We start from the raw sequence: 27,926 nt of genomic DNA, 5'->3' as shown, positions 1-27,926 counted from the left end.
CCTCCTCCCCCAGCTCCTGACCACTCCCCACACCTGGGACCAGGTAGCCAGTCTTGGCTGTCCCCTGGAAGAACCAGGAAGTGTCTTGGGAAGGTCCCCAACCCAGGCCATGTGCCTGAGCAGAGGGGGACACAGAGGGGACCCAGGTAACCATATTCATTTATGCGTATTTAAGTCTCAAAGACACAGTGGACTGTCTGGTGAGACTGGTACCAAATTCTGACCATGGCCACACCTGTTCTCTGGGAGTGGACTTGTAGAAGTGGGATTTGGAGAGTTTGTGGCCCTAAACTGGGGATGGTGGGGAAATCCGGAGGCGGTTGACAGAGAGGGACAGAGATAGAGTTTCTGAGCTAGATAGGGGAGGGAAATCGAGACAAGGATAATGATGGAGAGACAGAGCAAGTGAATTGAAAGACACTGAGGAGAAAGGGCATCAGAGAGAGACAGAGAGACAGCTGGAAGAGACGGGAAGGAAAGAAGGGTCCATAGAAAAATGGACATCGAGAGGCTGACCCTTGAGACTCTAGGGTAAGCAACAGTTGGGGAAATGACTGATGGCGATGCAGAAAGATCCAGACCCAGAGATGGGGAGAGAAGGCTCTGAGGAAGAAAGTGACAAAGAGTTGAAAAGACAACGGGGAGAAGCAGGGGCCTGGGAGCGGGAGGGAAAGACCTCAACGGAAAAAGAGAGACAGACACAAAGAGAGGAACACGGACAGACACACACAGAGGCAAAAAAAAAAAGAGAGGAAGACCAAGAGACACACAGAGACGGAAAGCAGGGGCGGCCGCTGCGCGGACTGAGGCGGACGCAGGGCCCCCCGCCTCGCCAGGGAGGTGATGGCCGACGCCAGACATATATGAGAAAGGTGAAACCCGCGCCCCGCGGACGGGCAGGCGGACTAAGCCGGCGGAGGTCGGGCGGGTCCCGGGCGGAGCGGGGAAAGGAGGGGCGGGGCTGGCGGCGAGAAGGGGAAGGAGGCGGAGGTGCCGGGCGGGCCCGGGGCGCGGGCAGGAAGCGGGGAGGGGCGGCGGGGCGGGGGCCTCCGGAAAAACGCCCCAACTTCCTGCCCCGCCAGAGCCAGGAAGCGGGAGCCGGGACACCGGGCCCGGGATCGCCGAGCCCGACCTCGGGCGCCCCGCCGGTCACCTCCCCGCGCGGACACCAGGTACACCGTCCCTGGCCCCGCCCGGCCTCTCTCCCCTCGGCTGCTAGGGGAAGTGGGGAGGAGGAGGGAGGGGGCTGGGCGCTGCCGGCAGTGAAGGGGCCTCCTCCCGGCCCCGCTGAGCCAGCAGGCGCCCCTCCCTGGGCCTCAGTTTTTCCATCTGTCAAAGGGGACAAAGAGAGGAGAACTAATACTTGTTCAGTGCCCAGTAGGTGAGATGAGGGCTGCGAGCCGGGGGTCAAGGCTTCCCAACTGTCTGGCGGAGGACGGATGATCACTCCCATTGCACAGGTGGGGAAACTGAGGCCCAGGGAGTAAAACCGACTTGCCCCAGGTCACATACATCGTGAGACCGAGTGGAGTTGGGATTTGAATTCGCAGGTGCTTTCAGCTAAGCGCCATCCTCCAACCCCGCATGCTTAGAGCCACCCAAAAGGAAAAACGACAATAACAGGGTCATAGGCCGTTGTGAAGCTGAAAGTTGCAGAACGCGTTTGAAAGCATTTTTTGGAAAGGTCTTTTTCTGGGTCATGAGTTATACCCTGGGAGATGGGTTGCAGGGGCACAGAACTGGGGATCTTTTCCCATTGTACAGATGGGAAGACTGAGGCCCAGGGAGAGTTAATTACTTTTTCCAGGTTCCACTGCACGTCAGATGGGAAGGTATGCTCAAACCCAGGATTTTTGCTTTGCGGCCCCAGCGGAAAGTGTGAGGCGGGGTGGGGGGCAGTGCGGGGAGAATTAATGTACGAGCATTGGGAATTCAAACGGTCCCAAGTTAGGGCGGAAAGATAGGGTAGGGATCCCAGTCTAGGGGCGAAGGGCCGGGGCGACTCGGTGTTCTCGTATTGAGCACTGGTCTGGGGGCTGGAACCATCCCCACCTCTGGCCTGGGGGCGGGGGGCAGGGGGTAGGGGGCGGGGCCCAGGAGAGTGACGGGGGCAGTCGAGATACGGAAACGCCAGCCCTCCAAGGCAGGCCAGAGCGGCCCTATCTGGCCAGCGTGGCTCAGTGGAGAGCTAGAGCGGCCGACAGGAGGAGTAGAGTCTCCTGGGCTGGAGCCTGGCAGGAGCGGGCTAGAGCGGCTGGCGGGAGGAGTGGAGCTGGAAGCAAAGGTGGACTCTGGGGTGGCTAGAGCGACTCGGAGGCGGGGGTAGGGGAGCCCAGAGCCGGCGTGCGGAGGCTTCGGTTCTGGCAGCAGCGGTGCTTCTCCTCCGACCCGGAGCAGGTGAGGGACGCGGCCCCCGGCGGGCGTCACACCCTGACTCCACACGTCTTCCCCAGCATCCCTGACCATGCACATTGCCACGTTCCCTGTAGGATTTGGGGCCGTGTACACCCGCCACGTCCTACATATGATTTGGGGCTCGTGTAGACCCGCCACGCTCCATGTAAATTACAAGGTCCTACAGACCCTCCAGGTTCCTGCTGCCCCCGCCCCCCGCCCCATGGAGGTCCGGCTCCTTACAGAATGTGGGGTTTCCATGGATCAATAGCATCCGCTAGAATCCGGGGCCCTGTAGATCCTGGGTCTCGGGGACCACCACACTCCCCTATAGAATTCTGGTCCCCTTTTAAGTCTCCAGAGATCCCGTAAACTGGCTTCTTCCCCTTAAGGACTTATGATCCTGTGTGATCCAAGGATCCTTGTAGATCCATCATATGTCAGATAGAATCTGGGTCCTTATGCATTCCGAGGGCTCACCTTGACTACTCAGTGTTTTAGGTTCTTTAAGGCTCCTAGAGGTTCATCCACTCAATATCTTATAGGTTGGAGACCAGGCTCATCCACTCAATATCTTATAGACCCTGAGCCCTGCAGAGAACCCAGGCACCCACGTAGTCCTCACACATGCCCGCTTTGCTCTAGGACCCCCACCCTTAAGGACCTTCTGAACCTGCCCTCATCTCCACAGCCCCATGCACATAGCACCCCCTCTGCTGGACCCCAGGGCTTGTCAGTTGCCTTTAGATCCATCTGACCCATCATTCTCTAGCCTTTGTGGGACCCCATCTTCTAAGCAACCACCCCCCTCCCCAATCCTCTCTGAGCCCCAGGCCTCTGTGGGGCAGCTGAGTCCAATCTGTACTCCTGCCCAGGCCACAGTGCCCACATAACCCCTGACTCCCAGACACCATAGGGAAACCTGATGTGTCTCAGCTTTGGTTCAGATTTCAGTTTCCTAAGGTCGGGGTGGGGATTCCCCATGCTCCAAAGCCGCACAGTCTGGGAGTTAAATGCATAAATTCTGGAGCCAGACTGCCTGGGTCGGAATCCTGGCTCTGCCTCTTATGAGCTGTGTTGCAGTTTCCTCCTCTGTAAGATGGGGATAATAATAAGAAGAAGACTGATTTCACAGGGTCACTGAAAGGATTGAGTTAATATCTGTCAAGCATTAATACTGTTCCTGGCACGTATTTCATGGCACTTAGTGTACATTTACTGTTAACTATTATTTCCTATCATTGTGATGAGGAATAAAAAGAGATAATACACATCAAATGCATGTTCCGGGGCCTGCCTGGCACGTAAGCATTTGCTCAGATAACGTGTGTGTCCTCACCTTTGCCCTTTTGGAATCTTCCCTGCCTCTGTCAAACTTTTCCACCCCTGAGTGGGATGAGCAGGGACCCTCCATGTCCATGGTCATGCTTTCCAGCCCAGAAGTTGCAGCTGATGGCCTGGTGAAGGTTTTCTTTTTCTTTCTTTCTTTCTTTTTTTTAAAAATATTTATTTATTTGGCTGTGCCAGGTCTTAGTTGCAGCATGCGGGATCTAGTTCCCTGACCAGGGATCGAACCCAGGCCCCCTGCATTGGGAGCACGGAGTCTTAACCGCTGGACCACCAGGGAAGTCCCCAGTGAAGGTTTTCTATCTCGGATGGGAGTAATAATAGCATGGGGGTGCTTGCGGTTTTGAGGGTTCAGTGATTTACTCTGTGAGAAGCACTTAGGGCAGTGCCTAGCACACTGAGTGTGATGTAAGTTCAGCTCTCATAATAAATCACTATTATTTTTCTGCCTTGTTTTGCAAATTTATTTATGTGAACGTTTAACAATGCTCAGATCCAAGCTTGGATGTTGAACAAATACACTTTATGGAAAAGAATAAAAATGAGGCCTGCTTGGGTGAACCCATAGGATGGCATTTGGACACTCCAGAAAGCATCATTGTTTAATGATCATAATCAGAATCCCAGTGCTAGGGAGGAGGCCTGTGGAAGAGGGAGAAGGGTGGGTCTCCAGCGACTAGGGTTATAAATAGCTTTGGGCTGTGGGGAGAACCCCCCCGCACTGGTCCACCCCACCCCTGTTTCCACAGCACCTTCCCACCTGACACGGGCTCGAGTGGCATTAGTCAGACTAATTAAGGACACAGAAAACGTCAGTGGGAAGACGCGGGGAGAAGTGGAGATTCTAAGGGAGACAAGATGGGAGAGACAGCGAGAGATGGGAGGGAGAGAGACGAGAGACAGCAAATGAGACAGTGACGCAGACAGGTGCGGGGACAGTGGCTGCAGGAACCAGATGTGGGGAGACAGGCAGAGGCTGAGGGGAAAGACAGGTAGCAAGAGAAGCAGGGGTGGGGCCTAGCGGAGGGGAGGCAGGGACAGTGGGAAAATGAGACAGGTCTGAAGGAAAGGCGAGAGAAAATGAAGACACAGGGAGAAGAGAGTCAAAGGCATGAGGCAGTTTCAGTGGAGAGGCAGCTGGGGAGAGGCAAGCCGGCAGACACACAGACAGACCGGACAGGTGGACATAGGGTGAGAGAGATGGACACCCCTTGGGATGAGCTCTCTGAGGACCGTCCCTTGTTTTCTGGGATGGAAGCCGGAAAGATGCCAGGTCCCTGAGGGGAAGAAATGGGGTCGAGGACTCTTGGTCCTGAGGGAGGAGGGTTCACAGTTTGGTTTTCTCATGTGGAGGGAGTTGGGGGTTGGGGGATTTGCCATTGTGACTTCCTGTCACAGGAAGCAGGGCTGGTGGGTTCCGAGGCAGCACCCTGCCCCAAGCCTGTCACAGGGCAGAGCAGAGCCCCCAGGCCCCAGTTACCTCCCTCCCAGCCCCCCTTTAGCCTTTCCACCTCTGCCCGCCCGCCGGCCCTGCCTCCTCAGGACCCAGCCCCCAGCCCCTCGTCCATCGGGGACCCGAAATCGCAGGCTCTCATGGCCGCAGCTCTCTCACGGACCCAGGCTCCTGGCCTCCAGCTCCCCCCCCCCCCCCCACAAGGCTCCCTGTCCTTGGGCTCCCTGCCCTGGCTGGCCTCTGAAGGGCTCTTTGTCGCCACACAGAGGCCCCATTGAGCTGTGGAGGCCGCGATGGGGGTGGAGGCTGTTTACTCACCTTGGCACCTGGGCCAGGAATCTGTGAGTAACCGCCCTGGGCCGCCCTCTGCCACCCCTCTAACCGCGGCCCCTCCTCTTCCCCCAGCCCTGCAGAGCCCATGGAGGCCGAAGACGTCGCCCGAGGGGCGGTGAGTGGAGAGAGCGGAGAGAGCCGGGGGGTGAGGGGACTGGGGGCTGTGTGGTGGGGAGCACTGTGGGCTGAAGCCATCCTTCCCCTTCCACAGGCCCCAGGGCCCCCCCGGCCTGGCCTGGTGCCCATCAGCATCATCGGGGCTGAGGACGAGGATTTTGAGAATGAGCTGAAGACGGTGAGAGGGAGGGGGGGTGGGAAAGTTTCTGTCCCAGGCTCCCTGGGGCCCCAGCCCTCAAGTCCCAACCTCAGTGTCCCCTCTCCCACCTTGGGTCCTGTTCTCTGTCTTCAGATGCTGTCACTCGGCCTCCTCTCACTGCCCATCTCTCTTTCTTTAATCTTACTGGTACCTCCTTCCTCATCCCCTCACCCCATCCTCAATGCCCCCCCATTACAGCACAGTCTCTCACCCTGTTTAACCCCAGTTTTTATCACTGCCCCGCCCCCTAATTACAGCACAAATCCTCATTCCATCTCTCCTGATTTCTGTCCTCTTCACCCACCATTGTAACATTAGATCTCATCCATTCTCCCCAACCCCTGACTGGCCACCATCAGCACCCCACCTGCCAGCTTGGATCCATCGGGAAGTACCAGGGAAGAGGGAGGGTCAAGCCCCAAGCCCCTCCTCTGCTCCCCACTGTCTCACTCCCATCCCCACCCCCAGAACCCCGAGGAGCAAAACAACCAGTACCAGAGCCTGGATCAGGTGAAGCGGCGCCCGGCCCACCTCATGGCCCTCCTGCAGCACGTGGCCATGCAGTTCGAGCCAGGACCCCTGGTGAGGGCGGGGCTGGGCAGGCACGGGGCGGGGCGGGGCGGGGCGGGGACCAGCCGCAGTGCTCAGTGCGTTAGACCAGCGAGGATGATCCAGAGCGCACAGCTTGAGAGCCAAGAAGCCCACCACGGGATGCAGACAAGGTTGCAGGTGCCCCGTGTAAATTTCTGAGCAGTGGGCGCATCCCGGGAGAGTAGGCACGGCAGAGTCTCGGAGAGCAACGGAGAATCCAGCAGCCTGGCGGAAACCATGCCCCCGGCCGCCTTCCGTGCCCACGGCAGCATCACCCATCAGTGACAGCGCCTTTTCACAGACTCTGGAAATCAAATTCTCTGCACGTGCCACCAGTCAGTCCTTCAGAGCTGGTGGTTGGGAGAAAACCGTTAGCCTCCTCGGGTCTAGGCGGCACAGTAGGCTCTGGTCCAGAAACAAGGAAACTGCTACAAGCAGCCCGCGAAGCAGAGGGCATGTAACGGATGACCCGGAAAACTTGTTATAGGGCAGAAAATACCGGGGAGGTGTGCATGCAGAGCCATGCCATCTGGGAGACACCTGCAGAGTCTAGAGAACCCAGCAGGTGGCTTGGGGAGGGAGAAGCCGCAACACTGGCTGGAGGGGGCTCTGTGGACCAGGGTCCCGTCCCAAGAAGACCCCGTGCAGCCCAGCACAGGCTGGGAGCTGGGCTTAGCCTAGGGCACTGCTCTGTACTGGAAATGCGTGGTAGATCCCTCCAGAAAACAAGGAGACTGATGGAAGTGGCAGGGAGGGAGGCCTGGGGGGTGCAGAGAGAAGAGCGTATCGACTGACACCAAAGCTTCAGAAGCTGGCAGGCCATCAGGAAATTGCCAGAAAAGTGGCTGCCCCCGCCCCGGGGCATGGAGGCTCTGGCCCTCTGGCAAGGGAGTTCCCCTGCCGAGCCTGAGGGTTTCTAGAACTTGAACTCCTGGAATTTAGCCCAGGGATTGTGCTGACTGCTCTGTCCCTTTTTTTTTTTTTAAAAGAAGATGTTGGGGGTAGGAGTTTAGTAAGCTATTTATTTATTTTTGCTGTGTTGGGTCTTCGTTTCTGCACGAGGGCTTTCTCTAGTTGTGGTAAGCGGGGGCCGCTCTTCATCGCGGTGCGCGGGCCTCTCACTATAGCGGCCTCTCTTGCTGCGGAGCACAGGCTCCAGACGCGCAGGCTCAGTAGTTGTGGCTCACGGGCCTAGTTGCTCCGCGGCATGTGGGATCCTCCCAGACCTGGGCTCGAACCCGTGTCCCCTGCATGAGCAGGCAGATTCTCAACCACTGCGCCACCAGGGAAGCCCTGCCGTGTCCCTTTACAGATGAGGAAACTGAGGCCTGGCCAGGGCCAGAGGTTCGGCTCAGGTGACCCAGATGGCCTTCGGCACATTGAGATTTGTCCTCACGCTGTTTCCTCACCTGCTTGGCTGGGGGAGGGGCCGGGAGATAGTCGTGGTCCCTTGGGCTGCTTCCTGTGGGCCTCTGATGGAGTTTTGCCTTATGGGGGTGTGGGGAGGGGGTAGGCATAGATTACTGGGGCGAGTCCTTAGCACACTGAGACCATGTCCCTTACCTGATGACAGTCTCCCAGGAGCCAGGACAGGTTGGAGGCCCCACAGCATTGCCAGTGTCACCCAGCATAGGGCTGCCACGTAGGCGACCTCAAGGCGTGCTTGATGAGTGAGTGAGTGAGTGAGTGCCCTTGTCCTCCTGTTTATGTGCTCAGTGCCGCTGTGTACTAGGCCCTGTCTGGGACACAGATGAATCAGAACGTCCCCCCCTGCCACAGACACACACACACACACACACACACACACACACGCCCTCAAGTAACTCACGGTGTTGCTAGGCAATGGGGAGCAGTAGAGACAGGCTGCCTGAGATCCAGTCCCAACTTCGTCACTTACTAGCTGTTTTCTCATCTGTAAAATGGGATAACGGTAGTCCTCCCCGTGACTAAGCAGGTTAATGTGGCTAAAGAGTTTGCACAGCGTCAGGGACACACCGAGCCCGCTTACTGTAGCTGGGGGAGGCGTTAGCAGCAGCAGCAGCAGAGAGAAGACAGACCAAAGAACCATTTCACAGGAGAGAAAATGAACGAAAGCCGCGGTGGCCTGGGGAGGCAGGCGGGGGCCTGGGACGGGGATGGGGGACGTCAGGGAGCGCTTCGCAGAGGGTTTGTGCCCTGAGGCGTTCCGGGGGCAGTGCGGTTTGGGTGGGGTGGGAGGAGGATACGTCATGCTTCGTCTCCCCCAGCTCTGCTGCCTGCACGCGGACATGCTGGGCTCACTGGGCCCCAAGGAGGCCAAGAAGGCCTTCGGCGACTTCTGCCACAGCTTCCTGGATAAGTGTGCGGTGAGAGACACCTTCGGGGGGCCCCATCCCCCGTCCCCTTCACCCTGGGCAGCCAGCCTGCTGAGGGCAAGGTGAAGGGCGGCCTGGTCTGGGGAGACCCTGTGCCAGCCTGACCCCCCCTCCACTGCTCCCTCCCCTCAGAGCATCGTACCCACTGGTACCTGGGCTGCCATCCCATTGATCCCAACACTGCCCCCTTCACTGCCCAGTCCTCCCCTTCACTCCGTTCTCTCCCCTGAGCAGATTCTGCGGGTGACGGTCCCTCCCACCGTGGCCTTTGAACTTGGTAAGGAGAGGAGAGGGGATCTGGGGATGAGGACGTGTTCTCTAGCAGGGACCAGGAGACCCCCGGGAGGGAGGCCACACTCTCATGCTCCCAGGACAGGGGCTTGTCCTTCCTTCTTCATGGCCCCCACAGCCCAAGGAAGCATAGCTGTCAGAGTCGAAGGGTGGGTGGGGAGTCGCAGCCCCTGGAACTGGCCGCTGTCCCTGCAGACCGCACGCGGCCCGATCTCCTCTCCGAGGATGTCCAGCGGCATTTCGTGCAGGAGGTGGTGCAGACCCAGCAGGCAGCTGTCAGCCGGCAGCTGGAGGACTTCCGCTCCAAGAAGCTCATGGGCATGACACCCTGGGAGCAGGAGCTGATCCAGCTGGGGGCCTGGGTTGGGCGGGACCGCGCCACCTATGAGGCCCGGGAGCGGCACCTGGCTGAGCGGCAGCTGGCCCACCTGGAGGACATGCAGTGAGTGGGACCAGCCCCTCCGCAGCCCAGAGGGCGCCCCCTGCTGCCCCGTTCCTTCCGCTCCCCGGCTCCCTCTGCAGCTGCAGCGTTTATTTCCCAGCGTTTGGGTTCCTCCCCTGACTTCTGGGGCCCAGCCCTGGCATTTTAGTCCATCTGGTTTTGCATCTTCCCTTCCCAGCTTTGGGGTCCCTCCTAGTTTCCGGGTCTTGTCCACGGTCTTGCATTCAGGCCTGGGCTTTGGGTCCTGTCCTTGCAACTCTCACGACCCCGGGTGAGAGTCTGGCCTTCAGTGATTGTCCTTCGCAGATGTGTCAGCAGCAGCCCCCCCCCCGCCCCCATCTGCCTCTCCTCTCTCCCTGTGCCAGCTTTGGAGGGGACAGGAACCTGGACAATTGTGCTGGGTGGACAGGGACCCCAGGCTTAGCAAATTTGTTACAAACTTCTTTCTTTTTCTTGCAGACACACCATCTCTAACGATGAGGAAAAGAGGTGATGGAAGGAGAGAGGCCGGCGGGGAGTTTGGTTTTCTGGGCCCGAGGGAGGAGGGCCTGCCGCCTAGGAGCCTGGGCGTTGGGCAACACCTCTGGCTCCATCCTCTAAAACCCTCTCTCTCCCCCCTTTCCTCAGATACTCAGCAGGAAGTGGTCATGGGGCTGGTGTGGGAAGCGAGCGGAGGGGGAGCTGTGAGGGTAGCAGGGTACCTGCATCCGTGGGAGTGCACGTGGCAGTGTGTGTGTCTGTGTGCCCTCACCGTCCCCTCCCCACAGTGCTGCTGTGGTCAGTGCCATCACCCTGTACATGCGCCACCTCGGGGTGCGGACCAAGAGTGGAGACAAGAAGTCGGGGAGGAATTTCTTCCGGAAAAAGGTGCTTCCCCGAGCGCCCAAACCTGGCCCTTACCTCCCCAGAGACCCCCAGGGAGCCTCGAGGCTCTGCACCGCTGGGGTCGGATCCCTCTTTGTTGGCATCGGCCCAGAAATGCCCAGCCCCCTCCTCCCCCCACCTTCCATAGGTGATGGGGAACCGGCGGTCAGAAGAGCCGACCAAGACCAAGAAAGGACTGAGCAGCTTCCTGGATGCCGCCCGCTGGAACCGGGGAGAACCCCAGGGTGAGGTGCCCAGCCTCAGCCCCGCCCCGACTTCCCCATGCTGCCCCCACCTCATGATCCCATCTCTCGTTTCAGCCCCAGATTTTCGACACCTCAAAGTTGAGGCTGATGGTAATAGTCCTGAAGCTAGAGCATCCGTCCTGGGGACCTGAGAGAGGAGGGCAGGGGACCTACTAGGTCTGAGGGAGGAGGGGCGAGGGGCTGGGACTCCTGGCTCTGAGGGTGGAGTAGGGGTCTCCTGGGTGATGGGCCAGCATCTTGGACCCCAGGCCTTTGTGAATTAGAGTCGCTGGACTCTCATATTCCCCTTTGTCCTTCGCTGCCTCCCCAGGTGAGAAGCCAGGCCTTACAGAACGTAAGGGAGGTCTGGGGGTGCCCTCCCGGGACCGGAATGTCGGAGCCCCTGGGCAGGACACCCCCGGAGTTTCTCTGCACCCTCTGTCTGGGGACAGCCCTGACCGGGAACCAGGTGAGAGTTTCCTGGGCCCCGCAGCAGAACAGCCCCTTGGTTCTCTGCCCTCCCTGCCCCTGGTCACCAGGGTTATTGATAACCCACCCCTTCCCTCGGTTTACCCTTTCCACGGCTTTCTTCGCAAGCTCGCACCTCTGTTCCGGTGACAGGTTTCCCCACTTCCCTGGACTACGTTTCCCATCAGCCCCCACGGCTTCATTTCCCAGAACCCTCTCTGAGTACATTACCAGTCAGCCTCCCTTAGATGGTGAGCCCGGCTGCTCCATGAACTTAAGGTCTCACGCTCCTTGGGTGGCTCTCAGCCCGCTGGATCTCAGACTGCTACTTGGCCAGGCATGGGTTCAGACCCTGGCTCTGCGCTTGACTTGTGTTAGATCTTGGAAGTCACTCCCCACTCTTCGAACCTCAGTCCCCTCACCTCTGAACGGGTACATTCTCTTCCCACAAGTCCCAGTTGAGTGTTGGGAGAATGCATGGATGTGGAGGCATCCAGTCTCCTCCCCGAGTGCGACGCTGGCACCCTAGTTTTGCAGCATCTGCACCCACTGAGCCCCACCTGCCCATGACCCTGTTCTCAGAGGTCTTTCCATCTGTCCGTCTCCCACTGAAGTATAGAGCAGCCACTTGGTGTCGGCCAGGCACTGGATGGCTTTAGAGGAACGGAGGCCCCCAGGGTGTGGGTCTCACCGTGGCAGGGACCTTCCAGCCAGCCTTGCTTTCCCCACCCCCATTATCCCCACAGGTGTTGACGCCCTCCCGGAGCTGGGGGACCCGCCCCCGCAGGGCCCAGCCAGCCTGGAGCCTGCAGCGCCCCTGGAGAGCACAGAGGAGGGTGCTGACACGGAGAGGTGCCCAGGGCCGGGTGCAGGGGAGGTGCCGGGCGCAGGACCGGGCTTATGCAGTGCAGGGAGGGTGTGTGTTGGGGGTCGCACTGCCACTTGCACCTGCCTGTCCCTGAGCCAAGCCGTCTCCACTCTGCCCCGCTCCTCCCTCTTTCCGTCTTCTCCCTTTTTCTTCCGCTCTGTCTTTCCTCGTCTCCCCTTTCCTTCTCTTCTGCCTCTCCTTCCTTTTTCACTGATTTTCTCCCTCCCCCTCCCCCCTCTCTTTCTCTCCTTTCCTCCCACTTCCTCTGCTTTCCCTCCCCTCAGCTCCTCCTGGCCCCTCTCCCTCTGCCCCCACCCTCCGCCCTGCACTTTTCCATCTTTTCCCCCTTCTCTCTTTTTTTTCCCCCCCTTCTCTTTTAAGCCTCCAGCCCAGCTGCCTTGCTCCTGCCTCCCAGTGCCCCTTCCCTCCATCCCCCAGCCCTCTGTGCTCTGTGCCTGGGGGCCCTGTCCCCCTCACAGTTGGGGGGCAGGCTCTGCCCCCTGCCTGTCCTTGTGCCGCTGCTTTGGGGACCCTTTGGCGGGTGGGGGAGGTGAGTTGGGTTCCATCTGGGTCCACCTCTGACCCTGTGCCCCTCTCTCCCCAGAAGGTGGAAGAGGTGGGTGCCTGGGCCCTGGGTGGGGGGAGGGCTAGCCCCTCCCCCATTTCTCCCCTTCTCCCCATGGGCCACCCCCTCCCCTTCACCCCTGTGAGGGGTGGGTGGGCACGCCACCCTCAAGCCGAAGAGCTAAGTATTGGAATCCCCCTTCCCTCCCTCAACTCCTGCCTCTGTCCCCATCCCCCTGCCTCAGGGAAGGGAGGGGTCAGTTTTGTGCTCCATACTGGGTTCCCATCCCCTCCTCCACCAATTTCAGTATCCCTTCTGGCCACCCCCCTCACTGCCCCAGCACCCCAAAGTCACACTGGTCCTTCTGACTCTCTCCTCTCTTCTGTTGCATGTTTGATCTCTGTCCTGGTCTCTCCCTGTCTCTGTCCCTGTCCTGGTCTCTCCCCATCTGTCCCTGTCCCGGTCTCTCCCCGTCTCTGTCCCCGTCTTGGTCTCTCCCCGTCTCTGTCCTGGTCTCTCCCCACCTGTCCCTGTCTATCTCTGTCCTGGTCTCTCCCCGTCTCTGTCCCTGTCTTGGTCTCTCCTTATCTCTGTCCTGGCCTCTGTCTGACTCTGTCCTTGGCCTCGGGGTCCAGGCTGTCGGGGCGTCTGGGGCGCTCGGAGAGCCTGCGGGTGAGTGACCGCCGCCGGCCTTCCCGGGGCAGCCTCGGGGCTAAGGGCCGGGGTGGGGGCCGCTCCCGGAGCGACGTGGACATGGACCCCAGCTCCGCCACGGCCGTGCTTGGCCCTGCCCGACGAGCCACGTACGTCCCTCCTTCCCCCCATCCACTGAGGCAGCCTGGAGAGTCAGGGAGGCCAGGGTGGGGGATCTTTGCCAGAATCACCAAGAGCTGGGTATCAGATGCTGAGGTCACTGAGGGCCTCCAGTGGTCCCAGGAGAGGGGTAAGAGGCTTCTTTCCAGATCTGGGGGCTGGTCTGCGGCCCTGGGGGATGGGGTTGGACACTATACAGAGTTGAAGGCTCTTCTCTGGGATGCCCTGCGCTGGGGCCCTAATGAGGCCTCTGTCCCACAGCCCCGAGCCTGGAGACGAGGGGGAGCCGGGCCGATTGGGACTAGAGCTGGAACCAGAAGAGCCCCCCGGCTGGCGGGAGCTCGTCCCCCCGGGCACCCTGCACAGCCTTCCCAAGAGCCAGGTGAAGCGGCAGGAGGTCATCAGCGGTGAGTCACCTCCTCCAAGCCACTGCGGCCGAGGACACAGCCCAGCTCCAGCAAAGTCAGACAGACGCAGGGAGATGTCCATCTCGGTGTTACTTACACCGGGCAGAGCTTGAAGGCAGCCCGCTTCTGACAGAGCACCGTTTGTTAAGTAAATTGTGGAATATTCCATGGAACGGGAATGCGGCCATCGTTGAAGTGACATTTCCGAAGAATTTTTTGTAGTGCAGGACAGTGTTGATGTTAGGAGCCAGACACGGTCTATAAAATTGTATTTCTAGCGTGAGCCTTTGTTTCCTCATTTGGGAAACGTGGGCAGTGATAGTTCCTACCTCACGGGACTGTCACAAAGATGAAGGTGAGATGATTAGTGTGAAACGCTCAGCAGTGGTGGGCCCAGGGTAAGAGCATTCGGATGCAGCCGCTGTTAGGACTGGTCTTCAGCGCTCGGGGGACAAAAAGGTTCCCACCCAGAAAAGTTTGGGAAGATAATCAATACGTTAGCAGTGCTTACTTCTGAGCAGACAGATGATGGGAGTATCGTTTTTGTCTCGATCCTGTGCTGTGATTTCAACTCATTTGTGTGTTGAGGGGAGTTTGGCAAACGTACAGTCCTTTTGGAAGCTCATTTGGAAGTTAATTTACAGATTACTTAATAGTAAGAAGGGTTCTCATTCAGAACTTTTAGGGCAGCAGATAACTGCTTTTTGGGTCACAGATCCTTCTGAGGATCTGATCAAAACATTAGCAGTGCTATCCGATAGAATTTTCTGGAATGACGGTCACAGGCAATATCTGTGCTTTCCAGCATGGTAACCACCAGCCATATAATGGCGGTTGAGTGCCTAAAGTGTGGCGAGTACAGCTAAGAACTGAATTTTGCATTGCATTGCATTTTAATTAAGCAGTATTTGAAGAGCTGTGTGTGGCTCGTGGCTACCACGTCGGACAGCATAGCGGTTTCTCTCACCAGAAAAATATACATACGTAACACACAAAATGGTACATTTAGTCTCCGGGGACTTTTGGGGCCCCTGGAACTCGGGCCATCAACCTGTGCAGAGAGGGGGTCATTGTGCCAGAAACGGAGCCTGAGAAAACTTGCTGGACGGTTAGACATAAAACACAGCTGCAGGCAGTGAGGAGACCGACTTGTCTCGGTTTGCCTGGGACTGTCCCAGTTTTAGCACTGAAAATCCCATGTCCCGGGAAAACCATGGTGCGGGGCAAACCGGGACCATGGTCGCCTTGCCTGGCTGCCCCAGCCGGAACAGAAAGGCAGTGGGGCTGAGGAATTTGGCTATTTCAGGGGCACGTGACTCCACCCAGGGAGAATCATCCCTGTCCCGTCCCCTCCTCACTCCCCAGCCTGCCTCTGAGAGTGCCCCCCCCTAGTTTGCATGCTCCCCAACCATGCCTCCTGCCCGGTGGCCCTGCAGAGCTGCTGGTGACAGAGGCGGCCCACGTGCGCATGCTCCGGGTGCTCTATGACCTCTTCTACCAGCCCATGGCGGATGGGGGCTTCTTCTCCCTGGAGGAGCTACAGAACATCTTCCCCAGCCTGGACGAGCTCATCGAGGTGCATTGTGAGTGCAGGGCTGTGGCCCTACGTCCCACTGCCAGCTCTCTCCTTCGTTGCCTCAACGACAAACCCTGGAGCCTGGTCTCACGGGCAGCCTCTGTTCCAGCTCTGGGGACGACCCCACCCCAGAACCCCAGAGCTCACATTCTAGGGACACATCCTCCACAAGCATGTGGTGGGGAGTGAGGGAGGGACAGGCCCACCGGCCCCATGGATCAGACACACCCACCTGCAGCCCGACCCCACCCCCACCCCCGCCACCAGCTCCCGACCAGCTCTGCATCCGGTCTCACGGGCCCTGACAGCACCCCCTTTCCTCTCTGCTCTCCACAGCCCTGTTCCTTGATCGCCTGATGAAGCGGAGGCAGGACAGTGGCTACCTCATTGAGGAGATCGGAGATGTGCTGCTGGCCCAGGTGAGGGTGCCCAGCCTAGGCCCAGGTGAGGGTGCCCCCCCTTCCCCTCACCCCGCCCCCCCCTCCTGGCTGGGGACCTGAAATGCAGGCCCCAGGAGACCAGGTCTCAAGCTTTCAACCCCTTTAAGACCCAGGGGTCTGGGCCCCTAACCTGTCCTCCTGTCTAGGCTGCCATCCCCATGTGAGGCCCCGCTCCCCCCAATCCCCCCTGAGACACCCTCCCTGGCCTGAATCTTGCTGTAGTTTGATGGTACCGAGGGCTCCTGGTTCCAGAAAATCTCCTCCCGCTTCTGCAGCCGCCAGTCGTTTGCCTTAGAGCAGCTCAAAGCCAAACAGCGCAAGGAGCCTCGGTTCTGTGCCTTCGTGCAGGTGAGGCAGGGGTCTGGGCCCCAGGGTCCCAGGGGAGGGGGGCCGGCGTCCCGGTCCCCAAGGCCAGCCTCAGCAGAGCCGCCTCAGCACTGCCGTCCCCGCAGGAGGCCGAGAGCCGCCCCCGGTGCCGCCGCCTGCAGCTGAAGGACATGATCCCCACGGAGATGCAGCGTCTGACCAAGTACCCGCTGCTGCTGCAGAGCATCGGGCAGAACACAGGTAGCCGCAGGCCCTGCCCCATGCTGCTGGGCTCCGCCCGCTTGTCTCTAATCTTGGCCTAGGGACTGGGAGCTTCCAGGGTTGGGGTTCACCGGGGCTGGTCTCCCCCTTGCCTGCAGAAGAGCCTGCGGAACGGGAGAAAGTGGAGCTGGCGGCTGAGTGCTGCAGGGAAATTCTGCACCACGTCAACCAAGCCGTGCGCGACATGGAGGACCTGCTGGTGAGCCTGGGCGGGGCCCCGGGCCGGGGCAGGGGGTGCGCGTGGGCAGGACCCCCGGCTTGCCCCCGTCGGGGTCACTGTGGGCCGGCCCCAACTCTTGGCTTGTCCCAGTGACACTCCCTTCCCTTCCCCGCCCCAGCGGCTCAAGGATTATCAGAGGCGCCTGGATTTGTCCCACCTGCGGCAGAGCAGCGACCCCATGCTGAGCGAGTTCAAGGTGGCCCCGCCCCCGCCCCACCTGCCCTCCCCTCTCCTCCCCTCCGCCCCGCCCTGGGGATTCTCTGATAACACACCCAGGAAGCAAGAGGGGCCCCTCAACCCTGACGCCCTTCTTTCTCATTCCCAGCGGGGCAGCCCCTCCTGACCCCATGGTCATCCCCACCTTCCCCTGCCCCGCCCTCACCTTCACTGACCATCACTCCTTCCTGCCTTCAGAACCTGGATATCACCAAGAAGAAGCTGGTCCATGAGGGCCCGCTGACGTGGCGGGTGACTAAGGACAAGGCTGTGGGTGAGCGCCAGGGCCGCGAGCGGGGGGCCGCGGGGCAGGGCTGTCCAGGGAGCGTGCTGAGCACGGGCCTCGCCCCCTGCAGAGGTCCACGTCCTGCTGCTGGACGACCTGCTGCTGCTGCTGCAGCGCCAGGATGAGCGGCTGCTGCTCAAATCGCACAGCCGGACGCTGACGCCCACACCCGACGGCAAGACCATGCTGCGGCCAGTGCTGCGGCTCACCTCCGCCATGACCCGAGAGGTGGCCACCGGTGAGGCCCCAGGCACAGCTGTCCCCAAGGCAGGGGAGGAGCCCTCCAGGGAGCCCAGCACGCACGTTCTGGCCAAGGGGAGGCCTGGCAGCCCAAGGCCGAGGCCGTGAGAGGGGGGCCCTGGGCTGGGCGCGGCGGGGCCCCAGGCCGGTTGTGGCTTTACCGAGTGAGCTGGGGAACTGCCCAGGTTTCTGCACAGATGAGCAGCCAGTTCTAACTGGTGTTTTGAAAAGACACCCTGGCTGCCTCTTGGGGGTTGTAGGCAGCAGGGGTGGGAGCTGGGAGCCCAGTGAGGGGCCGTGGTGGTGGGAGTGGTTCCAGGGGTCTCACAGGTAGAGCCAGACTGGGGGCTTGTTTCCTGGTTAGGTGAGGGAGGGCTCCGGAGGGAGGCACCGGGGGCGGGGCGGGGGGTGAGTTGAGTCGTGGGAGCCACCAGGTGCCACCGTGATGGGGGCCTTCCCCAGGTGCATGTTGGGATGGCCCTGGCTTTGAGCCTCACCTCTCCCTCCCCCTGCAGATCACAAAGCCTTCTATGTCATTTTTACCTGGGACCAGGAGGCCCAGATATACGAGCTGGTGGCCCAGACCGTGTCGGAGCGGAAGAAGTGAGCAGCTCTGGGTTCCAAGAGCGGGGGGAGGGGGAGGAGGCCCAGGCCCCCGGATCTCTGGGGACAGGGGGTGGGTGGGAGGTCCTGGCACAGGGTCTGGGGGCTCTGACTGCCCAGGGGCTGCCCTGTCTCCCCAGCTGGTGTGCCCTCATCACTGAGACCGCTGGATCCCTGAAGGTCCCTGCCCGCACCTCCCGACCCAAACACCGGCCCAGCCCCAGCAGGTGAGGGGGCCAGGGAGGCAAGTGGAGGGCAGGGGGCAGCTTCCCTGTGTGTCCCCAGAAGCTGAGCTCCAGCCCAGTCTCCACGTGTATGTGTGTGTGTGTGTGTGTGTGTGTGTGCGCGCGCGCGTGCACGCGCGTGCCTGTGAAGGTGTGTACATGCGTGCACCGACCCCACCATGGTCCATCTGTCTCCTATCCAGGCCTCTCTGTCTTCCACCAGCCGGGCCTGTCTGTCTCCCTGTCTCCCAGCCTTGACCTCTGTCTCTGTCTCCGGACCTCCCTGCCTCCCCACCTCTAGTTCTCTGTCTCCCTGCCCCTGCTGCCCACCAGGGCCAGGGTGGCGGGGTCACCCAGCACTTGCTCCCCCCAGCACCCGTGAACCCCTGCTCAGCAGCTCTGAGAACGGCAACGGTGGCCGAGAGATGCCTCCGGCTGACGGTAAGCCTAGATGGAGGGGTGCCGAGTGGGGGTGGGGTGTCCACAGGAAGCCCAGCAGGATCTGAGTCCCCTGCCTGCTCCCCGACCCAGGCCGGATGGAGAGAATCTTCAGCGCCCTCCTGCCCTTCTGCAGACCAGGCCCTGAGGGCCAGCTCGCCGCCAAGGCCCTTCAGAAAGGTAGCTCAGCCCCACCCCCGCAGGGCTGCCGCCAGCCGGAACAGTGCTTTCCAACCTGCCATGTGGCCAGCCGCCAGAAACAAATGAACCAAATCCACCTGCTGCACGGCCCCGACCCTGCACCACTGTCCTTGGCGGCCCCAAGTCCCTCTTCCTTTTGCAGTCCCGTCCCTTCCTTAACCTTCAGTTTAGCCTCTCCCTGGACCCATCTCTGTCCTCGGTGCCCTCCGCCCCGCCCCACCCTAGCCCCAGCCTCACCTCTGCACCCCCTTTTGCAGCCTCCAGCCCCTTCTGCAGGTCTGGCCAACCGGAAGCTCACTCCCACCCGCAGGCTCCTGGCCTCTTTCCCACCCCTCACCTCCCACCCATCCCAGCCCGAGCCCTGCCTCTGACTCTGTTCCCTTGCCCCTGTCCAGTGCTGTCCCTGAAGCAGCTCCTGCTTCCCTCGGAGGAAGACAGCGGGGTGGGGCCTCCGCTCGAAGGCGATGGAGTCCCAGGGGGCGGCCCCCCAAGCCCAGCACAGCCCCAGGAAATTCGGGAGGAGCTGCTCAGCCTGGAGGAGACCATTAAACAGCTGGAGGTGGTGGCCTTGGGGGGGGGGGGAGGAAGGGGGCTGACTCAGTGGAGGGACCCTTCTCATTGAGGATCCCCAACCAGGAGGTGGAGGAGGAGTTTTGCCGCCTGAGACTCCTCCTGTCTCCGCTCGGGGAGAACACTGTCCCCCAGTCTGGCTGTACCTGAGGACCCCTGCCCCAGGCAGGTGAGTGGGGGACTGGGGGAGCCAGGCACTGCCTGGAGAGGAGGGACCAGAGTGGCTACCTCAGGCACTCGCCGCTGCACAGCCCCATCCATCTCTCTCCCTCTGTCTTTGACTTTCGCATCTCCCCACTCTGCCTCCTGCCTCCATCTGTCCCTCTCTGTCAGTTTCTGTTTCCCTGGCTCGTTTGTGCTCCTTCCGCACCCTCCCTTTCTCCCTGTCTGTTTCTCTCTCCATCTCTCTCCTCTTTCTCTCCCTCTCTCTTCCCATCTCCATCTCCCTTCTTCTCCTACATCTCCCCCTCCCCCCAGGCCTTTTCGCAAGAAGGAGAGGGCCACCCGCCACTGCACAGCTGCCACAGCATCTCCAACCCCAAGGGCCTGAGGAGAGGGAGCCAGGCTGCCAGGGCCATGCCTAGGGGGGCCCAGCTGGGATCACTGCCCCCCCGAACCTCCCGCTGGCCTCGGCCTTCTCTCCCTCCTGCTTGGGGGACTCAGGGCTTCATTCCATGGGGGCACTATCTGGCCCCCATTCCTGGGCCATCTCAGTATTGCCCGGGGTGGGGGGGCAGCCCCCACCCCCACCCCCAAGTGCCTTTGCTCTGTTTTTATACCCTGAATTGGAGGTTTATTTTTTAATATATATTATCTAAGGAGAGGTCTGTGTTTGTGAGGGCGGGCGAGGGCGGGCAAGGGCCCCAGCGTGGTGTCTGGAACCCTCCACAACTGTCTGGCATCACTTCCTGCGTCTGTCCTACCCCGTCGCCTCTGTGCCTTTTGCCTTTCTCCAGTTGTTCATTCATTCGTCCCTGTGCCTTGACAGTGACTCCCCAGGCCCCCCCCAACACCCCTCCCAGCTCCCACCCCCGAGCCCACTGGTCACGCACGACAGCGCTGGGTGCCCTGCATCTCACACTTCTTTCTGTTCTTTTATTTTTGTAGTAAACTCTCTGGAGGTCGCTGGTGGGGGTCATGGGGTGGGGAGGGGGCCCTCCTGGGTGGGGGCTGGGGGCGGGGTTATTGCTCTGAGCTCCCTGTCCCCAGGGGGCCTGTGATGGAGGCGGGGGGCATCAGGACTGGGGCCGGCACAGGGGGAGACACGGCCACACGAACACTTAGGTCACAGCACAGGGGCAGGTGGGCAGGGAAGGCTGGGCGCCGTATTGCACTTTGGGAGTGGGCCAGGCGGGGACCCCCTCAAACTGGAGCCTGGGGAGGAAGCTGGAGGCCATCGTGTCCCCTCCCTTCTCTGGAGGGGGAGATGAGACCCCCCCCCCCAGTCTGGGGCTGGGGAAGAAGACTGGGGCCGCCGTGGGCCTGGGCCTGGGAGGGGCCGAAGGCTGTTCCCCGGCCTCAGGCAGGACATCGAGAGCAGACCAGACAACAGAAGAGGCTGTGCGAGCGGCCACCCCGGTCCCCGCCCTGGCAGAATCCATCACCCGGGCTCAGCTGCCGACACCCCCTTTGCCCGCCTTGGCCTTGGAGGGCACGGGGAGGCCCTCCTCTCCCTCGCTGTCAGAGCTGCAGCCGCTGACGTCGGTAATCTCCAGCTCCGAGTCGCTGTCCTTGCCCCCCAGCGCGGCCTCTGGGCCCCCAGCCCTCGGCAGTGCCAGGCGAGGGGCTGCTGCCAGGCCCGAGGGGCGCTCGGGGCCCAGGCCCTCCGCGGCGGCAGCCAGCAGGGGCGCAGCGCTGGGGCTTCCCCCTGCCCCTGCTGCGGGCAGGTGGCCCAGGGAACCGGCCAGAGGGTTGGGGTAGAAGTGGGGGGGGTAGAGAGGCGGGGGCAGCTTGGGGAAGGGGCCGGTGAGGTACGGGCTAAAGTTCCAGGGGTGCTCTGGGAAGGCGCGGCCGAAGGGACCCAGCAGGCCGGGGGGCTTGGAATAGCCGGTGGCACCTGGTGGGGTGGCGGGACGGGGGTGGCGTTCAGGCTGGGCCTCTCTGCCCCACTATCGGGGCTGGCGGCCGGGGCCTTAGTGAAGGGTGCCACCTCCCTGCCATATTCCACCCGATTCTCCCATTGTCCTCCCACACGGGCTTCCCCCCATCTCCACCTCCCCACCCGCCTCCCATTCATTTAGCGCCCCAGAAAACCCTTCTCTCGGCCTGTTCCCCTTTCCAGCTTCCCTCCTCCCTGCCTCACCTCGCATCCTCCGACTTTTAAACACACGCTCACACATACACACACACAGAGCCTCGACACGTGCGCGCATGCGCGCGCGCACACACACACACACACACACACACACACACGTGCGCACACACACACAGCCTCGCCTGGAGCCTCCTTCCTGCATCCTGTCTCCTCCCCCATCTTTGCCCTCACACAGCCCTCCCCGGCACGCCTGGACCCCAGGCCCTTACCAGAGCCCAGGAACGGGAAAGGGCTGTCCAGACGCAGTTTGTCTGTCTCGGGGGTGAACAGGGGTGCCCGGGCCGCCGGCTCTCCCAGGCGTGGGGCAGAGAACAGGGTCTGCAGGGTCTGGAGAGGGAGGGGAGGGAGTGGGTGCCACTCAGACTGGTTGCCCCTCCCCAGGGGGTTCATGGCACTAAGCACCTCGCTCTGGGATCCCAGGATCCTAACTCACCTCGGGGGTGAGGGGAGGAGCATCTGGCCCAGGGGCTCCCCCAAAGGGACCCGGGGTCAGCAAGAGTGGAGAGCCCGTGGTGGCTGCCGCCACGTCCAACAGTGGGTAATTGACAAGCACGACTTTGCTGAAGTTGAACTTGTAGGTGAACCGCTTCCCTTTGGTCTTGTGGAGAATCCGCTTGTTGTAGTAGTAACTGTGGGCAGAAGGAGGATGCTGATGCTGGGGGCGGGGCCCAGGGAGGTGAAGGCAGAGCCCCTAACACGTGCTCTGCGCCCAGCACAGAGCACAACAACTTGGGGAAACTGAGGCGCGCAGAAATCCTTTGGCCAGGGTCACGGGGCAAGGAAGGGGTGAGGCAGGGGCTGGGATCCTGGCCTGTGTGGCTCCAAAGCCCTGGGCTCCGGTCCTTCCTTCGTGCCTTCCTTTCACTCACAAGTAGGTACTTAACAGTAGCTCCACGTGCAGAGCCCTGTGTGCTGGGATCCCACAGGATTCTGCCCCAGGAAGCTGAGGGAAAGCCCCCAGGGGGCAGGGGCCCAGAGGGGCAGTGAGGGGAGAGGGGCGAGGTGGGAGTGGGAGTCCCGGCCCCCAGCCCCCCCTCACCGCAGGGCCCGGCTCAGCTTGTCATAGTTCATGTGCGGCTTGCACTTCCGGATGCCCCAGAGCCGAGCCACCTCGTCGGGGTCCTTGATGACGAATTCCCCGTAGTCCCCCTGCCAGGCGATGACACCCTGGTACTCCTCCTTCTGCAGCAGCTCCAGGATAAAGTGCCACAGCTGGATCTGCCTCGAGCCGGGGGACGACTCCGGCTTGTACGCCCAATCCGGGAAGGCAAACCCTGGGGACGGGAGGCAGGGGTGCGGCCCCGGGTCAGGGCGCCGAGTCCGGGGCTCTGGGTCCTCCTTGGATTCAGGAACCAGGAGGCATCCAGCTCTCCCCTGACTCCTGGTCTCTGATGAGCAGTCGCCCAGCCTCACGCATGTTTAGGGACCCGATTCCCGCTCTTCACGCCCCAGTTGGTGTCTAGTCCCCAAACTGTCCAAATAGAGGGAGAGAACTCGGCGTCCAGGGATGCTGGGTTGGCAGTTCCAGCCTGGTCCCCTACCTTTGCACAACGTGGGCAGAGGGTGGGAGGGAGGGGCCAGCTTCCTGCATTCTCCCCACAGCCCCCCAGGCTGGCCCTGTCCCCGGAGGGCTCTGGTCTGAGAGACCCTGATTCCTGCTGTCCCCCCGTCCCTCCGTGTCTCCTGTCCGTCTCTCCCTGAACTTCCCTCCCCCTTACAGCCCCAGCTGACCTCACCCTGGCACGTCCAGGCTGGGCCTGTGTACATGTGTGTCTCTGCACCTGTCCATGAATTTATCTTTCACGTCCCTGTGTCCCCTCCCTGCATCCATGCTACATTGGTCTGAGAGCAGTGAGTGTCTGCGGATGCCCACGGCACACAGCCTATCTCACAGACGTCCACTCACCCTCGAGGGACCCCCAGCTGTACCATGGGACACAGGTGCACCAGAGTGCCACACTCCTGCTGGGGCATGACACACCACGCACCATGTGCTACCAAGGCAGACACACCGGATACGGAGCATCGCACACCCATCCCAACACACGCAACAGCACATCTCAGGCCCCTCAGCGCTGGGATCCACTAACAGCAGGACCCCAAAGGCCCAGATGAAACACTGTGGTGGAGACAGTGAGTGCAGCATCGAGACGCGTGTGTCAACCTGACAGGCACACCCTGGGTGGCCCCATGACAGTAGAACAGCCTCCCAACCCCCAGCCCCCCAGGCACCCAACTCTTAACACCCACAGCTCAGTGCTGTATGTCTCACGCTCAGGTGGGCGTCCCGTGCCCCATGTCCAGACACCCAGATGCTGTTGGCCAGCCCTAAATCTCACCTCCCATCCACAAGGCCCCAGGCCCTGGGTCCTGCTTCTCCTAGGCCACATCCTCTGTCCCCTTCCCCCTCCTCAGAGACCCCAGAACCAGGCATGAAAACAGGAGGCATGATTAGCCTATAAGAAGCTGACAACCATGCAGGAAAGGGAAGGAGGCTGGTGAGGGAGGGGACTCCGAGCCGGCAGACCATCTGTGTCTACTTGCTGTGTGGTCCTGGGCAGTTCCTTGCCCTCTCTGGCTTATCAGAATTTCAGGGATGTGAGGCAAAGAGGAGCAGGGTCGCATCAAGGCTGCCTGGTATCTAAAGATGGGAAATACTGCCTCCCTGCCTGAGGCTGGAGAAGGCCAGGTAGTTTCCTCCCTGAAGGGAGAATTTTTCTCTCAACTCCATCTGGGGTCTTTCTCACCTAAGAAAACAGGGACACGCGGCCTCTGGCCCATTCCACACCCAGAACACATCCCGGGGGGAAGTGGCTGTATCACAGACACACCCACACGACCCCAAAGGTGACAACGCACAACTGGCCACACACGTAGACACAGCACAGCCCGGAACGCTACCTGTCCAACGCACGTCCTGGGATGTGCTGTACATGCTGACACGCACACACACAAGAGGGAGGACCTGCAACCTCGGCACACAGACACATACACGCCAAGACACACAGACACATACACGTCAAGACACACACACACATCAAGACACACAGCCCCCAACATCCAGCTACACTCAGTGACACACAGCTGCAAGAACCACCTCCACACACCCCAAACACAGACACAGCCCCCAACACAGAGGCCTGGGGAGCACCCAGCCCTGCAGCCCGAAATGCACCAAGATTAGCCGTCCACTCGGTTCGGAGTGCCACACACCACGAAAGCGGTCAGAGGCCCTTCAGCCACCGCGGCAGGAACACACATGGCGGCGAGCTGGCGGACACCCCCAGTCCTGAGCTGTAGCCCCTCAAAGTCCCAAAGACACACAACACACCCAGCCCAGAGACACTCGGGTAGCCTCGGAGGTACACAGACAAGCGGGCACACCGGCTCAACAAAGAGACGAACGCACACTTTTCCAGGGTGACCCCTTCTTCCAGAAACACCGAAGGGTGACACAGAGACACACTCCAAGACCCCAAGTAACCAGGCACCAAGTTCCGTCTCTTCCTCTCTCTCTCCTCTCTCTCTCTGTCTCTGTCTTTCTCTCTCTCTCTCTGTCTCTCTGTCTTTCTCTCTCTCTCTCTGTCTCTCTCTCTCTCTCTCTCTCCTCTCTCTCTCTGTCTCTCTGTCTTTCTCTCTCTCTCTCTCCTCTCTCTCTCTGTCTCTGTCTTTCTCTCTCTCTCTCTCCTCTCTCTCTCTCTCTGTCTCTCTCTGTCTTTCTCTCTCTCTCTCTCTCTCTCTCTCTCCTCTCTCTCTCTCTCTGTCTCTCTCTGTCTCTCTGTCTCTCTCTCTCTCTCTCTCTCTCCTCTCTCTCTCTCTGTCTCTCTGTCTTTCTCTCTCTCTCTCTCTCTCTCTCTCTCCTCTCTCTCTCTCTCTCTCTCTCTCTGTCTCTCTCATTGTGGGGCGCGCCCACATCCCCGCTCTGGTGATCCACTTCCAAGCAAGCCGTCCTCTTTCCCAGGCTCCGGCTGGTTTGGCCACGTCTCCATGTCCCCCTGCCTGGGTCATCCAGTCTGTCCACTCGTCCACCAGCGCCTAGCCTAGTGCCCCCTCTCGTCCCCGTCCCTGCCCCATCCGTGCCCACCTCTCTCCAGTCTCCCTGCTTCTCTTTGACCGCAGGTCCTGGGTGGGAGCAGACTGCAGCCGGCCGAGACCCCAGGTCCTCAGGCCCCAGGTTCCTTGTCCCTCTCCAACCTCCACACCTCACCTGCCATCCAAAAGACGCTCGCGTCCCAGCAGGCAGGTGGCAGGGACATCTAGCTGTGAAGTTTTTAGCCAAGTTTTTCAGGAAGGGGTTGGATTCAGGCGACTCTGACTAAGACCCGGGGAGGTGGAAGGAAGACAGTGAGAGATGCAGAAAGGTGGGGCCGGCTTGCTGGGAAGGCCCGAGGGCTGGGGAAGGGGTGGGGGAGGTCCGGGCCAGTTACCAGGGGTCCAGAGAGCCGGCAGGGCAGGCGGGGCGAAGAGAAGGTCGGAGACGCAGCTACAGTCCATGGTGGAGCTGGCCCTGCAGAGAGGCCAGACAGACAGACGGATGAGGACGGGATGGAGCAGGCGGGAGAGACAGACGGGGGTCATGGGGGCTGGCACTGCCCCTCCACCCAGGTCCCAGCCAGCCTGGTGCCCGCGGCCCTTGCCCCCTACATCCCGCCCCGCCTGCCTCCTCCAGCGGGCACCCTTCCGCCTGCTGGTCCCCCGGGCTCCCGGTCCCTCTCCCGGCCCTGTGCCCTGTCCTTCCCTCCCAGCCAGTCCTCCCGGCAGCCTCCCCTTCCTCTGCGCCCCATCACGAACCAGGGGCTCCCAGCCTCCCTCCTCGCTCCTCACTCACTCACTCACTCACACTCTGGCTCCCGCCGCCCGCCCGCCCACCCCGCATCGTCTCTGCCGCGGTCTCTCCATCCCTCGCCTCTCGCCAGACCTCTCAGGGTCCGTCTCTGCGTCTCTGGGTCTCCCTCTGTCTCTGTGGCTGCCCCAAGTCTCTCCCACTGCCAACCTCCTGGCCCCACCCCGCCCCTCCCGGCTGACCCCCGGGCTGCCGCATCCAGCTCCCACGCTGCCCGGAGCTCTCATCTGTCGGCCCAGAGCCGGCCAGCACCAGGCGGGCGGCCGTCCCGACGACAGGCTGGGAGGGGGCAGGCCCAGCCCCCGCCCGCCCTGCCCTCCGCCTCACCACCCCGCAGAGCGGGCCCCCAGCGCCCGCATAAGTGCTCCCGCAGAGGCCCCTCCTTCGGCCTGCTGCTCCCCTCAGACCCCCACCACTTGGGCCTGCTTCCCCGCAGGCAGGCAGCCCTCCTCAGACACCCCTTCCCCTTAGACCTGCCTCCCCCTTAGACCTGCCTCCCCCCAGACACCCCTTCCCCTTAGACCTGCCTCCCCCTTAGACCTGCCTCCCCCCCGACACCCCTTCCCCTTAGACCTCCCTCCCCCACAGACACCCCTTCCCCTTAGACCTGCCTCCCCCTTAGACCTGCCTCCCCCCCAGACACCCCTTCCCCTTAGACCTGCCTCCCCCCCAGACACCCCTTCCCCTTAGACCTGCCTCCCCCCCAGACACCCCTTCCCCTTAGACCTGCCTCCCCCTTAGACCTGCCTCCCCCCAGACACCCCTTCCCCTTAGACCTCCCTCCCCCCCAGACACCCCTTCCCCTTAGACCTGCCTCCCCCGCAGACACCCCTTCCCCTTAGACCTGCCTCCCCCCCATACAGCCCCCCTCAGACACCCCTTGTATCTGGCTTCCCCCCACCGCAACAGGTCCCCCCTTTCAGATCCCCACTCCCTCGGACACCCCTCTCCTCAGTTACCTAATTCTCCTGAGACACTCCATCCCCTGCCCATCCCTGTCTCTCAGACCCTTTCCCCTTTCTGTCAGCCCTCTGCCTCAGATACCCCACCACCCAGACCTCACCCTAGGTCACCCACACCCTCAGACATCTGCTCCTGTCAGAGGCCCATCCCAGACACCCCAACCCCCAGATCCTTCTGCCTCTCACCACTCCACCCCGCCAGTCCCCACCTCTCAGAGGGCGCGCTGTCCTCAGCCTCCCTCCTTTAGACGCAAGCCCCTCAGATACCCCCGCACCCCTCCCCGTCACACACTCTTATACACACCGTCCCTGTCACACGCCCGGCTGCTCAGAAGATCCCACACACACTGTCCCCCGTAAGCCCCACCCCACCCCTTGGGCACCAGAGCGGACTTGGCAGCCCACTTGCCCTCACACTTGTCCGGTCTCCCACGGCCACCCTCACCCCAGCCCC

General features: G+C 61.3%; 2 protein-coding genes across 3 annotated transcripts; one reads left to right on the top strand and one right to left on the bottom strand.

Annotated features, from left to right (window-relative positions):
• The first annotated feature begins 1,079 nt into the window (after window positions 1-1,079).
• On the top strand, window positions 1,080-20,444 carry ARHGEF1 (Rho guanine nucleotide exchange factor 1). 2 transcript variants are annotated; one of them, XM_079908133.1, is made up of 30 exons: window positions 1,080-1,172; window positions 5,600-5,642; window positions 5,739-5,822; window positions 6,312-6,425; window positions 8,681-8,779; window positions 9,023-9,065; window positions 9,275-9,521; window positions 9,981-10,010; window positions 10,289-10,388; window positions 10,534-10,630; window positions 10,706-10,741; window positions 10,962-11,099; window positions 11,845-11,950; window positions 13,167-13,334; window positions 13,606-13,751; window positions 15,188-15,334; window positions 15,664-15,746; window positions 15,990-16,115; window positions 16,220-16,334; window positions 16,454-16,554; window positions 16,694-16,771; window positions 16,990-17,065; window positions 17,148-17,315; window positions 17,833-17,920; window positions 18,061-18,147; window positions 18,518-18,585; window positions 18,676-18,762; window positions 19,179-19,342; window positions 19,420-19,522; window positions 19,831-20,444. In XM_079908133.1, the coding sequence occupies exons 2-29, from the start codon at window positions 5,613-5,615 to the stop codon at window positions 19,501-19,503; spliced, it is 2,910 nt and encodes a 969-aa protein (XP_079764259.1). In that variant the 5' UTR covers window positions 1,080-1,172; window positions 5,600-5,612; the 3' UTR covers window positions 19,504-19,522; window positions 19,831-20,444. The 2 variants fall into 2 exon arrangements, with proteins under 2 accessions (XP_079764259.1, XP_079764260.1); XM_079908134.1 differs by lacking the exon at window positions 13,167-13,334 and having other exon boundaries at window positions 19,831-20,420.
• A 163-nt stretch (window positions 20,445-20,607) lies between these two features.
• ERFL (ETS repressor factor like) lies at window positions 20,608-26,161 on the bottom strand (the record flags this gene model as incomplete). The annotated part of the gene is made up of 5 exons (XM_079907258.1): window positions 20,608-21,409; window positions 21,877-21,994; window positions 22,101-22,296; window positions 22,707-22,941; window positions 26,095-26,161. The coding sequence occupies 5 exons, from the start codon at window positions 26,159-26,161 to the stop codon at window positions 20,964-20,966; spliced, it is 1,062 nt and encodes a 353-aa protein (XP_079763384.1). The 3' UTR covers window positions 20,608-20,963.
• Window positions 26,162-27,926: the final 1,765 nt, after the last annotated feature.

Source organism: Stenella coeruleoalba (assembly GCF_951394435.1).
Source record: "Stenella coeruleoalba genome assembly, chromosome: 20".
NCBI classification, from domain to species: domain Eukaryota; kingdom Metazoa; phylum Chordata; class Mammalia; order Artiodactyla; family Delphinidae; genus Stenella; species Stenella coeruleoalba.
This window is presented reverse-complemented; position numbering and strand designations above follow the sequence as displayed.